The sequence below is a fragment of the Drosophila pseudoobscura genome, chromosome 4 (assembly GCF_009870125.1).
Source record: "Drosophila pseudoobscura strain MV-25-SWS-2005 chromosome 4, UCI_Dpse_MV25, whole genome shotgun sequence".
NCBI classification, from domain to species: domain Eukaryota; kingdom Metazoa; phylum Arthropoda; class Insecta; order Diptera; family Drosophilidae; genus Drosophila; species Drosophila pseudoobscura.
The window spans coordinates 18,449,080-18,460,577 of NC_046681.1; the positions used below are offsets into that span (position 1 = coordinate 18,449,080).

An 11,498-nucleotide genomic window follows, 5' to 3' on the forward strand; every position below is an offset into this window, starting at 1 on the left:
CGGAATTCGATTCCAGAAAAGCAAAGCCAGAAACTTGTCGAAGTAATACACAAATATTTTCCCCCCACTCCATGTTCCGTGGGGCAGCGGGAGGGGGGTAGAATATTCGAAATAATCCTACAAACAATTTGAGCGCAAAATACTTATAATAAAATCTATATTATACAACTACGGGGCAGAGTCTGGGATTACTCATCGTCGTCATCGTAAAGCATTCGAAAAATTCCACTGGTTCCTCGCTCTCCAGAGGCAGAGCACACATGGCCTCCAGTCCCTGATCGGAGCAGAGCATAACTCCCCATCGAATGCAGGAGAAGTGCAAGTGCAACTGAGAGACTATGAAGAGAACCCTGCAGGTACTGTGCGTGGCCTTCGCCTTCTACTATGCACTCTTCGTTATATTCTATTACTGCTATCGGGCGTACATTTGAATCGAACAGGCATCGATCCATCTGCTGGCTTGCCCTGCCCTGCCCCGAGAACAGCTGAGCACAGAGAAAATCCACTCGAGAGGCGGCGGCTGCCGCCTGCCATTGAGAATTCTGTGGCATTTGACGTGGCTCGTGCACACAGACACACACCTACAGTGTATACTCGATAGATAGATATATGTACACACTCGTATGTGTGTGTGTGGATAGGTGTGGGGGTGCTCTGTGTGCGGGGCAGATAGATTTGGTTTTGGCCAGTGCCAGTGCCTGAGAAAAGAATAAAACTATGAATCGCATCTACATTGAGAAGAGCACACTGCAATCGCATCAAATCGAATGCAATTACATCGAATCCATTATGCTTCGTCACCGCATCACATCATCCGCTCGTCCTCGACTTTCTCCAAGGTATTTTCCATTTCCCCACTGTCTCCCGCTGTCTCTCCTGCTGTCTCCTCCTCCTCCAACCCTCAACAATCCTCCCGCTCAGATCGCTACTCGAACAAAGGGGGAACTGCTGGGAAGGGGCAATCGGAGGGCATCGCTCAGTTCTTTCGACAGATGGAAATCAATAAATCATTCGGAATATGCAAAAAGATTCGCATACAGATACAGGGCTCCGATCCGGAGGGTTCAGTAAATGCTTGTGGTATTCCATTCGCCGGCTGTTTACTAAAATTGCATAATCTATAGTTCTATAGAACATTCATGAATCTCTCGTTTTGTCGCTTTTTGCAGATCGCTCTCAGACTTCTTTCTGGTGACAGGACAAGAATGGCCTACGACATCAGCATAGAGCACAACAATTGTCAGACGCCATTATCGATAGACTCTTGGGGCATGCAACTGTAGCATCCGAGGCAGAGCCAAGACCGAGACCAAGACAAGCAGAGAACAGGAGAACAGAGAGCAGGAGAACAGGAGAAGGCAGAACGGCAGAAGAAGGGCAGGAGAGAGCCGACAAATTGTAACTTTCGCGTTTCAGTGAAAAAACCCAACAATTTAACAACTACGGAACATAGTTTTAGCCCCTAACTAAACTACAAATACAACTACAACTACAACTACAACAATTAAGAACATTTAAGCACTAAGCAGAGCAGCTAACGAACTAAGCGAAACGAACTAAACACCAAACACTAAACTAAACTAAACTAAACACTAAACCCAAGCTAAGAGGAGCTAAGAGGAGCCACAGCCACAGCAGCCACACTAAATTAAATGCAGATGAGGCAGAAGCAACCACAAGGAGAAGGAGAAGTGCAACAATCGAGCGGAAAATCAATGAGCAGCAAACGAAAGCATAAAAAGCTCAAGCCAACAACGACACTCAACTGTAGAGGAGGAGGAGGCAACCTGTAGAGAGCGCTCGGGAACGGGAACGGGCAAGGGAACGCGAACGGGAACGGGAAGGGAGAGAACGAAGCTTTGAAGCATGCAACAGGCTGGCCAACTCACGCAGCAGCAACAACTCCAGCTACAGCTCCAACAGCAGCAGCTCCAGCAGCAGCAGCAGCAGCAGCTGCAGCAGAATGGCGGCGACGCGGCCGCCTATGCCGCCGCCTCTGCTGGCCAGGCAGCAGGCCAAGGCGGGAGGCGTGCCGCGATAAGCGGCGGCCGCTTCGACTTTGAGGATGGCGGCACCTACTGCGGCGGCTGGGACGAGGGCAAGGCCCACGGACACGGCGTCTGCACGGGACCCAAGCACCAGGGCGCCTATGCCGGAGCCTGGAACTATGGCTTTGAGGTCTCCGGCTCGTACATCTGGCCCAGGTAAGTACTGCCAGTGGCAAAGAAAACCTTGTGCAGGGATTGACCTCTGGTTGTTGTGTGCTTGCAGCGGATCCCACTACGAGGGCCAGTGGCAGAACGGTCGTCGCCATGGCCTGGGCGTGGAGCAGATCGGGCGGCAGATCTACCGCGGGGAGTGGTCGAAGGACGGCCATAAGGGACGCTACGGCGTCCGGGAGAGCACCGTGTCGACGGCCAAATACGAGGGCACCTGGAACGAGGGCTACCAGGATGGCTCCGGCTGCGAGACCTACGCCGATGGAGGTAAGAGGGCATCGGGCACCGGGCACCCACTGCGCGTTGCGTATACGTTATACGTATACGTAATACGTGCATGAGATCATTTTGCGTTTGGTTTTTGGCTCGGTTTCAAAACGCGGCAAAAATGAATGCTTGCTTCTGCTCTGCCTCTGCTTCTGTTTTACTTTTTGACGTTTCTGTAATCATTTGTAGGCGTCCGAGTGTCCGTGTGTCCGTGTGTATGTATGTGTTTGTGCCACACGGGGAGGAAGAGTGACCCACCCTGACGTCATATTTTTATTTCTCATCCGCGGTTCAATGATATTTTGCTCTGTTGCCTGCCGCTTTTCGTTTGTTGGTTTCCATTTGTACATTTTTGCACCGTGAGTGGGGTTTTTCTGGGGAAATTCGTGTTGGGGAAAACACATGGCTCTGCCCTGGCCGAGTGGCGTCGTCTATTGGTGGCTGCCCATTGCATTCCCCGAATGTCCGTCCATCCAAAGTGTGTCGCGTCCCCCTAATTGGAAAGGTTCCCCAATATGCAAATGCGACCTTTACGCCCAAGGGAATGAGCGGACTGGCGCATAACTCTATTAATTAGCATTAGTCGAGGGCTAAGTAGCATTTCCCAATCAACCCACTCCACTGCCACTGCCGCAGGCAAAGGAAATATCAATGGCAATGGCAAAGGAAAGGCCTGTAAATGGCGGGACGGAACTCCTTCGGGCGGAAGGCACGTGGGGGGCCATTAATAGAAATACACTTCACTTAGGGACATCCTGTGGAAGAGCAGCAGGGCAGGGGAATAGGATAGAATACAATGCGGCTGCACTTATCGTTTGCATATCAATTTATTGTGATTCAGAAGTTCAGAGGTGACTGATGCATACGAGTATTCATTCGACCATTCGACCATTCGCTTTGATTGCAGGCAAGTACCAGGGACAGTGGCAAGAGGGGAAGCGCCATGGATACGGCATCCGCACCTCGGCTCCCTTCGGCCTGGCCTCGCACCACCGCCGCAAGAACCTGCACGCCTCGCTGAGCTCCCTGCGGAGCGGGGAGAATGGGAATGCGGCCAAGATGGCCGCGGAGAAGTCGGAGGAGATCCGCGGGGGCTTCGTGCTGACGGCCAAGTCGGACAAGCTGCCGGTGCGCCGCAACAGTCTGACGGAGAAGACCAAGAAGGGATTCCTCATGGTGGGTCTTCATCTGGGATCTCTCTTCTCTTCGAAGGAGCCTTCAACTGATTTCTCTCCACTCTCTGCAGGGCCTCAAGATGCGCAAGCAGCGCAGCACGGGAGATCTGGAGAAGCGTGGCACGATCGCGTCCGGCAGCATACGCTCCACCATGTCCTCGGCTTCCTGGATCAGCACCGGCTCCGAGCAGTCAAACCTGACGCAAAAGTAAGTGGAAAGCGGGGAGCTCATCCGGAGTGTCCACTGATTGAATTCTAATCCCCTTGAATCCTAGATCAACGCACACGGAGTCCAATGCCAGCTTCACCTTGGAGGACGAGCAGCTGGACCCCACTGTCGTGGAGACCTACATGGGCGAGTGGAAGAAGGACAAGCGCTGTGGTCACGGCGTGGCAGAGCGCAGCGACGGCCTCAAGTGAGTCTAGTCTTCATAAGCCACAATCTTTTCCACTGAATGCCAATGAATGAATCGTTTGAATCCTTCCGCTTTAAGGTACGAGGGCGAGTGGTACAACAACCGGAAGCATGGCTACGGTGTGACCACCTTCCGCGACGGCACCGTCGAGGAGGGCAAGTACAAGAACAACATCCTGATCACCAGCCAGAAGAAGAAGCATTTGTTCCTGGCGCGCTCGCGCAAGTTCCGCGACCGCATCACGGCCGCCGTCAACTCCGCCCAGCGCGCCCTCAAAATGGCGATGCAGCGATCCGACATGGCCATCTCCCGCATGGCCACCGCCGCATCCAAGGCCCAGAACGCGGACACGTCCGCAGAGCAGGCGAGGATCGACTGTGAGAACGCTGTGCGCATGGCCCGGGACTTTGCCCCGGACTTTAAGCCCTCGGTGCTGGAGCGCTTCGAGAAGCTCCGCTACCGCGAGCGGGAACGTTTCCGCGGCGCACCGCCGGCCCCCACCGAGGCTGGGATGAAACCGACTGCGACAACGGGAATGGGCATGGGGGGAGCGGGATCGGGAGCGGTATCGGGAGCGATATCGGGAGCGGGATCAACGCTGCAGCAGCAACAGCAACAGCAGACGGGACAGTTCTCGCCGGCGAGCAGCAGCGGATCGGATGCCTATGCCACGCAAGCACAGCGCCAGCAGCAGTATCTGAACATGCAGCAGCAGCAGCGGCGCATGTCCCAGCAGCAGCAGCTGGAGTCCGAGTGCCCCGTGCCGTCGTCGATGTACTCGCAGCAGCTGCCCGTCTCGCCGCAGACGGATCTCTCGGGAATGGTCAGCCAGGCGCAGCCGAGCCACGCCCAGGTGATCAGTGCCATCAATCAGATGTACCACCAGCAGCAGCACCAGACCCAGCAGCAGCAGCAGCAACAGCAGCAACAGAGCAACCCACAAATGAATCCTGCATATCAGTTCCAGCAGCAGCAGCCGCCCGGCCAGGCCAAAATGAACCTGAACCAGAACCAGACACAGACGCAGACACAGGCTCAAGTGCAGCAGCTTCCGTTCGGGGCTGGCACCAATCTTGCGAACATGTCGCCGCAGCAGCAGCAGCAGCAGCACCTACAACAAAACCAGCAACTCCAGCAGCTGCAACAGCAACTCCATCAGCAACAATCCGCGATGCATGCCTCGCCCAGCCACAATGCCTCCAATCTGCTGCGTCGCGCCTCGCAGATGCAGCAGCAACAGCTGCAGGAGGCTGTCGCTGCCAATGCCGCTGCCATGGCAGCCGCCCAGCAGCAGCAGAGGAGCGGACGCCCGCCCATGCTGGGCCAGATGGGCCAGCAGTCGTCCATCGACCATTTCGACCACTACAAGCGACCGCCCAGCCGCGACTCCTCCATCGACAGGTACGCGCGAGCCGCCAGTCGCATGAGCGGCGCCTTTGCCGGCTCCCGCCAGACCTCGCTCGATCGGTCCGGAATCGCCGACCCGACGCTGACCAACGGCGGAACCACCACACCCGACGGGCGTCCGCGTGCCGGCTCAGTATTCCGAGGATCCACACCGGTGCCGGGAGCAGCCGCCGGCACCTCAAACATGACCGGCAACGGATCTCTGCCCTCCGGAACTGGTGGCAGACTGTCGCGTGCCGGCACCCCCAGCCTGGGAGCTGCAGCACGGGCGCCCAGCCAGAGCAACACGGCGGAGCCGCTCTTCTCCTCGCCCAACCAACCGTTCGAGGACGTTCTGCTGCGTCAGCGGACGCTCGGACAGGATATCATTCCCTCGCCCTTGCAGCCCAAGCGCACGGAGAGCCTCTACTTGCCAGCCAAGCCGGCCACACCGGTGGGCATGGCCATGGGCGGCAAAGGTGGCGGAAAGAAGATGAAGGTGAGTGGCAGCATCTCTATCTATTTATTGTTCTTTCTCCTTCCGAATCGAATCGAATCGAATCGAACTATGCCTACTATAGGTATATGTACTATAAGTATGTACAGATATCGTATATTTCATAACACAGTTAATCCGCGGGATGAACTTTATTTGTATGGCGGCTAGCATCTACTTTGGTATGTCTGTGTCCCATCCCATCCCATTGGAGTGCGTGAGTGTGAGTGCGAGTGCGAGTGGGGCTAAGAGAGTGCCAGTACGGGGCACAGAGCAGCCCGAAGGCTTGTATTCATTTTCAAACATTTCTCGGCCAGCTCTCTGGCGGCGGGGCTAACATGTGCCCATTCTGGGCTATTTTTAGTTGGGTGCGAATGCACGCCAGGCGGATCAGCCAGCTAGAGGCTAGAGATTGGAATGCACGTCCCGTGCTCTGCTCTCCGGCTCTCCGGCTCTACGGCTCTCCTGCCTGAATCTTGCTGAATCTCTCAGATGAACACTCCACAAGTGGCCATTGGAAAGGCCAGTGAGAATAAGCATTCGTCAAGAGTGTCGCCTGTCCTCTGTCGCCACTCTGCTCATTTGTAGCCTGCCAGCGACTGGCGACCGTCGACAGTTTTCGAAATGTCTGCGCTAGTAGCAAACGACGCGTCGGCCACAGCAGATTGAGGTTTCGCCTCCGATTGCGGTCCGGTCCACTTTGAATGCCACTTCGGATCAGCAGCAGTAGCAGTAGCAGTAGCCATATAAATATACATATGTGTCCCATTCAAAACAAGATAAATACATAAAAATTTAAAAAGCAGAAGTGGAGGAAGAGGCAGAGTACGGCAATATCTGTTGTTGTTTTGGCTCATTGCCGTGCCATACCGTGCCGTGGGTTGTTCTGTTCCGACTATTTTTGGCTGACGAATCGCGACTCTCGACTCTCTGCGTCTCCGTCTACGTGTCCGTGTCCGTGTTCGCGTCCGAGTCACCATTGTCTGTACTAAGTAAAACCGATACCGAAACGCCATGTCCAACTCGTTTACATGTTGGAACCGCCTGTAGGGGGGACTAAACTACACAAATTTTCCAACGTTATGCAAGCATCGCTCTGGCTGCAGCCGCAGAAGTAGAACTCTTGCTGACACTGTGAAATCGAAAGCACACAATGGACTGGTATCCCGAGGAGGATGAGGAGGACCTAATGTTCTCGCCCGCTCTGTTGGCGCGTCGTGCCAGCGAGAGCTGGATCGTTGAGCCGCCAGTCGAGGTGGAGAATCTCTCTTTGCTTGATTCCATGTCCAACGAAGGAATACATAAATTTTGCTTATTTCTTTTAGACGGTGCCCATCAATGTGTCGCTGCAGCGAAAGAAGTCCATGCCAGACTTCCAGGAGCTGCCGCGTGCCACCGAGGCCATGAGTCGCGAGGAGGTATCCGCTCTGGGCTCGGCCCGCCGCGAGGCAGTGCGTCGACAGATCGAAGTCAACGAGCGCCTCAAAGCGAATCCCTTGCTGTACCTGGTCAGTCCACAGGTTAAGGTGAGTGTTCCCGAACACTTGATAGTGGGCTGCATTCTATTTCGTCTGTTCTTCTTTCCAGGATTGGTTTGTGCGCCAGCAGCTGGTGCTGCTTGTGCTGTTTTTCAATGCGGCGTTGGCACTACTGTTTGTCTACATGCTCACCTAGCGCCGAAGGATACGCAAGACGACACGAGGCAGGAGCAGATGTGCTTGCGACTCGCCTCCGCACGGCTCGGCGTTTTTGGAGCCACTGTCACTCAGATGCTCAGTTGGGCAAGAGCGCAGCCCGCGCTGTTTCGTGTGCTCTGTGTACTCCACTCCTCCCCACACTTTTGTGGGGGCGAGGCTAATTACTTTTTAGCATTTGCAGTAACAAATTATGAACCAAAATAAGTATCCAACGTACTACACACACTCGTCGCGAATACTCGTATGTTTATCATATACATAATATGAGAGTAACAAAGAGAAGAGAAGAGAAGCGAAGAGAACAAACACACAAAATCGAATTACAATTCTAGACTGCAGCCAACTAAAGAATAATATAATTAACTAATTAACTAGCGCAGAACTGCAATGCACAAATCGTAGTAAACTACTAGTAAAATACTTGAACCGAACCGGGTGGCTGTGCGGCCATTCGATTAATTTGTCAAGCCAATTAAACAATTTATATTTGTGGCTAACCAGATAGGAGAGGAGGTAGCAGCAGCAGCAGCAGCAGCAGTAGTACGAGATCAAATAACTATATGCAAATCAATTTAACGAATTTTTCTACACATTTAATGTAAAGCTAAAGGTAAAGGTAATGGTAAAGCAGAATGAAAGAAACAAAAACACAGAAGCATAATCAATGTTTGAGCAGAACGAACACACGTAATACTCTTATATGTACATATATATGGATGTATTCGAACTGTGGCTACATAATACTCGTACATATGTAATACGAAAGCAAATCTTAGACAAATGCAAAGAAACCAAAAAAAGAAAACAGAAAACAGAAACAGAAGCAGAAACTATTTCCTATTTGCAATTGAATCTACATTAGTCAGCAAACTTAATCAAAACAAAAGGCAACCAAATAATATATGTATGTACTCATATTTATATATTACAAATCGTAACGATGTGACACCTATATTTGTATAATTAGCTAAATTTTATGGGACCGAAAATAACAAGAACAAGAACAAGAACACGAGCAGCAGCCGCAGCAGCAGCAGCAGCTCCAAGAAATCAAAAATCTAGGGCGCTTTTCGCGCTTTGTTTTGGGTTAACCAGTTGAAAATTTTTGAAAGAAGTAAGGTAAACAGAATAGTAAAGAAAACAAATCCAAACAAAACAAAATCTATAAAATATATATGTTTAAAAACATCGGATTGAGATTGTTGACGAATGAAGCTGTATATATACATTTTAAAATATCGTATAACTATATTTATTTTCTTCTCCATAATTTATGTTTAATTTCATACTTTCATTTCAATGTGTTGGAACATATCGTTTTTAGTTTCATTTAATTTATGATATACGAACATGTTTTCAACGTTATTATTTGAACTTTTTCATTTGTTATAGAGATTTTTATGCATTAAAATATTGAAATGAAATAAAACCGCACATTCGCATCTTAGCAAGTGTATTCGGTAATCTTTTATTTGATAACTCTACCACTTATCACTTACCACTTACCATTTACTATTTATATTTATATCGAAAATGAAACTCTCAAGTGCAATTATAGTAAACTGTAAAACTTTCTGCTTTCTTCAGCTATTTGATGTGCGTCGATAGAAGAACTGTACTCGTAAATGGAGAGCGATCATAACGTAACTCACTTTGGTCCTATATTTTGTAAGGCCCTTTTTCATTCACATGTAAGGAAAGAGAAATTGGAAATTTTCTGACATGACATGACATGCAGAAAACTTACGAATTGAAAGACTTGAAACTAAAAATTGTTGGCTGATTTGTGAAAATTTAAAATAAAAACAGTTTGAAATGAAAATGTAGTAGGACTCGCGCGGTGCAAGGGCTATGCGACCTTGATTCAAGTATTTATATTGCATTATATTTGCATGCAAAACTGAATGAAACAACCAAGCAAATCGAGTTATTTATGTATATATGTATCTATGTTTATCAGATTTGCAAGCATACTCAAAGATAAAGCTGGAAAACGCATAAGATTAAATCTTATTAAAAGTTATCAACATCAAGAAAATATATCAAAATGATAGCATGATAATGAAGGACATTTTTGAAATACTATAATAAAACACATAAATTAAATTCTCGTAGCCGAGATTTTGATGGCGGTCGAAAGTCTGAATCCTCACGATATTAGCATCGCTCAGGACATGTAGGGATCGTAAACGATCAGGGGAATCCAGAAATGTCCAAATCGGAAATCAGATAGCCACGTTATAACGTTAAAAAGGCAATATCCTTTTTGCCCTTGAAGCTAAAGTATTTCAAACGGTCGAGGATATTCTCGCGATTACGAGAAGGCGTGGCCCAGATCGAACAAGAAATGGAGGTAAAAAGTAAGTATATATGATTGGGGACAATATCCTTGATCCTTGGTAAGTAATCGATCAACTCAAGGATTTTCCCCCAATCACGAGAAGGCGTGGCACGCCCAGATTTGTCAGGAATGGCGGAGTTTTAGCGATCTATACCGGCAATATCCTTATTGTCCTTGAGGCCAAACGATCTGATATGCAATATCCCGAACAAGCCGTCGTCATCCTTCGACCCTGCTATCGACAACTATCTCAAGGACTTTGGCTATGGCAACCAAGGCAGGGGCTACGCGGACTACTAGGCTCTAGATAGATCTCGTTGTTGTTAGGTTTAAGGATACACGTCTATACATTTAGATAGTAGATATTAATGTTTTCCACTTGTTTATTTATTTGTACTAAGTTAAGTTATGATGAATAAAACTGTTGTAAAATCATCCTTGCTGTATCCTGTATCGGGGAAGCTATCCCGATTGTAAAAAGGCGTGGCACGTCCAGATCGGTTCACAAATGGAGGAGAAAACTAAATATTTTTTATTGGGGAAAATGTCCTTGATCCTTGATAAGGACTCCATAAAATCAGGGACATTTGTCCGATCACAGGAAGCCATCGCACGCCTAGATCGACCCACAAATAGCCGAGAAAACAAAATATGTATGGATGCGGTTATTGGAGTCCTTACCGAAGGATCAAGGATATTTTTGTGATCACGTGGGCCATGGCACGGCCCAATCGGGCCAGAAATAAGGAAGGAAAGAAGATATATATGTCTGGAGAAAATGTCCTTGATCCTTGGTCCTTGATAAGGACTTTATAAAATCAGGGACACTTTTCCGAGCACAGGAAGCCGTCGCACGCCCAAATCGGCCCACAAATAACGGACAAAACAAAACTGGTTTGTAATTTGTTATTTTTGAAAATGTAGTTCAAGAAATCGCCTATAGGGGCGCCACCGTACAAAAGAAAAAATCTCACGTCAAAAGGCCAAAATCTGGATGGGACACCAGGCGAACAGAAATCAGCAGAAAGCAACTGTAGGAATTGCAAAAATATTTCGCAGCATACTTTAGGGGGCAACAAATTTTTTTTAAAAAAATCATCGACCTTCTGCTGATTTCTGTTTGCCTGGTGTTTTGTACGGTGGCGCCCCTGTAGGCGATTTCTTTAACTACATTTTCAAAAATAACAAATTACAAACCAGTTTTGTTTTGTCCGTTATTTGTGGGCCGATTTGGGCGTGCGACGGCTTCCTGTGCTCGGAAAAGTGTCCCTGATTTTATAAAGTCCTTATCAAGGACCAAGGATCAAGGACATTTTCTCCAGACATATATATCTTCTTTTCTTCCTTATTTCTGGCCCGATTGGGCCGTGCCATGGCCCACGTGATCACAAAAACATCCTTGATCCTTCGGTAAGGACTCGAATAACCCCATCCATACATATTTTGTTTTCTCGGCTATTTGTGGGTCGATCTAGGCGTGCGATGGCTTCCTGTGATCGGA

At 49.1% G+C, this 11,498-nt stretch overlaps 1 protein-coding gene across 7 annotated transcripts in view; it reads left to right on the top strand.

The window, feature by feature from the left end:
• The window catches only part of jp (junctophilin), a 23,105-nt gene extending 13,876 nt beyond the window's left edge, over positions 1-9,229 (top strand). For 4 of the 7 annotated variants that reach the window (XM_033380895.1, XM_033380894.1, XM_033380892.1 and 1 more), the window contains exons 2-9: positions 1,170-2,204; positions 2,272-2,486; positions 3,394-3,662; positions 3,733-3,869; positions 3,937-4,077; positions 4,156-5,962; positions 7,285-7,485; positions 7,547-9,229. In XM_033380895.1, coding sequence (XP_033236786.1) covers positions 1,867-2,204; positions 2,272-2,486; positions 3,394-3,662; positions 3,733-3,869; positions 3,937-4,077; positions 4,156-5,962; positions 7,285-7,485; positions 7,547-7,633 — 3,195 coding nt within the window. In that variant the 5' untranslated portion in view covers positions 1,170-1,866 and the 3' untranslated portion in view covers positions 7,634-9,229. Of the gene's footprint in view, positions 1-1,169; positions 2,205-2,271; positions 2,487-3,393; positions 3,663-3,732; positions 3,870-3,936; positions 4,078-4,155; positions 5,963-6,590; positions 7,215-7,284; positions 7,486-7,546 lie in introns of those variants that run through there. The other 3 variants (XM_033380893.1, XM_001356342.4, XM_015180276.2) reach the window with 2 other exon arrangements.
• Positions 9,230-11,498: the final 2,269 nt, after the last annotated feature.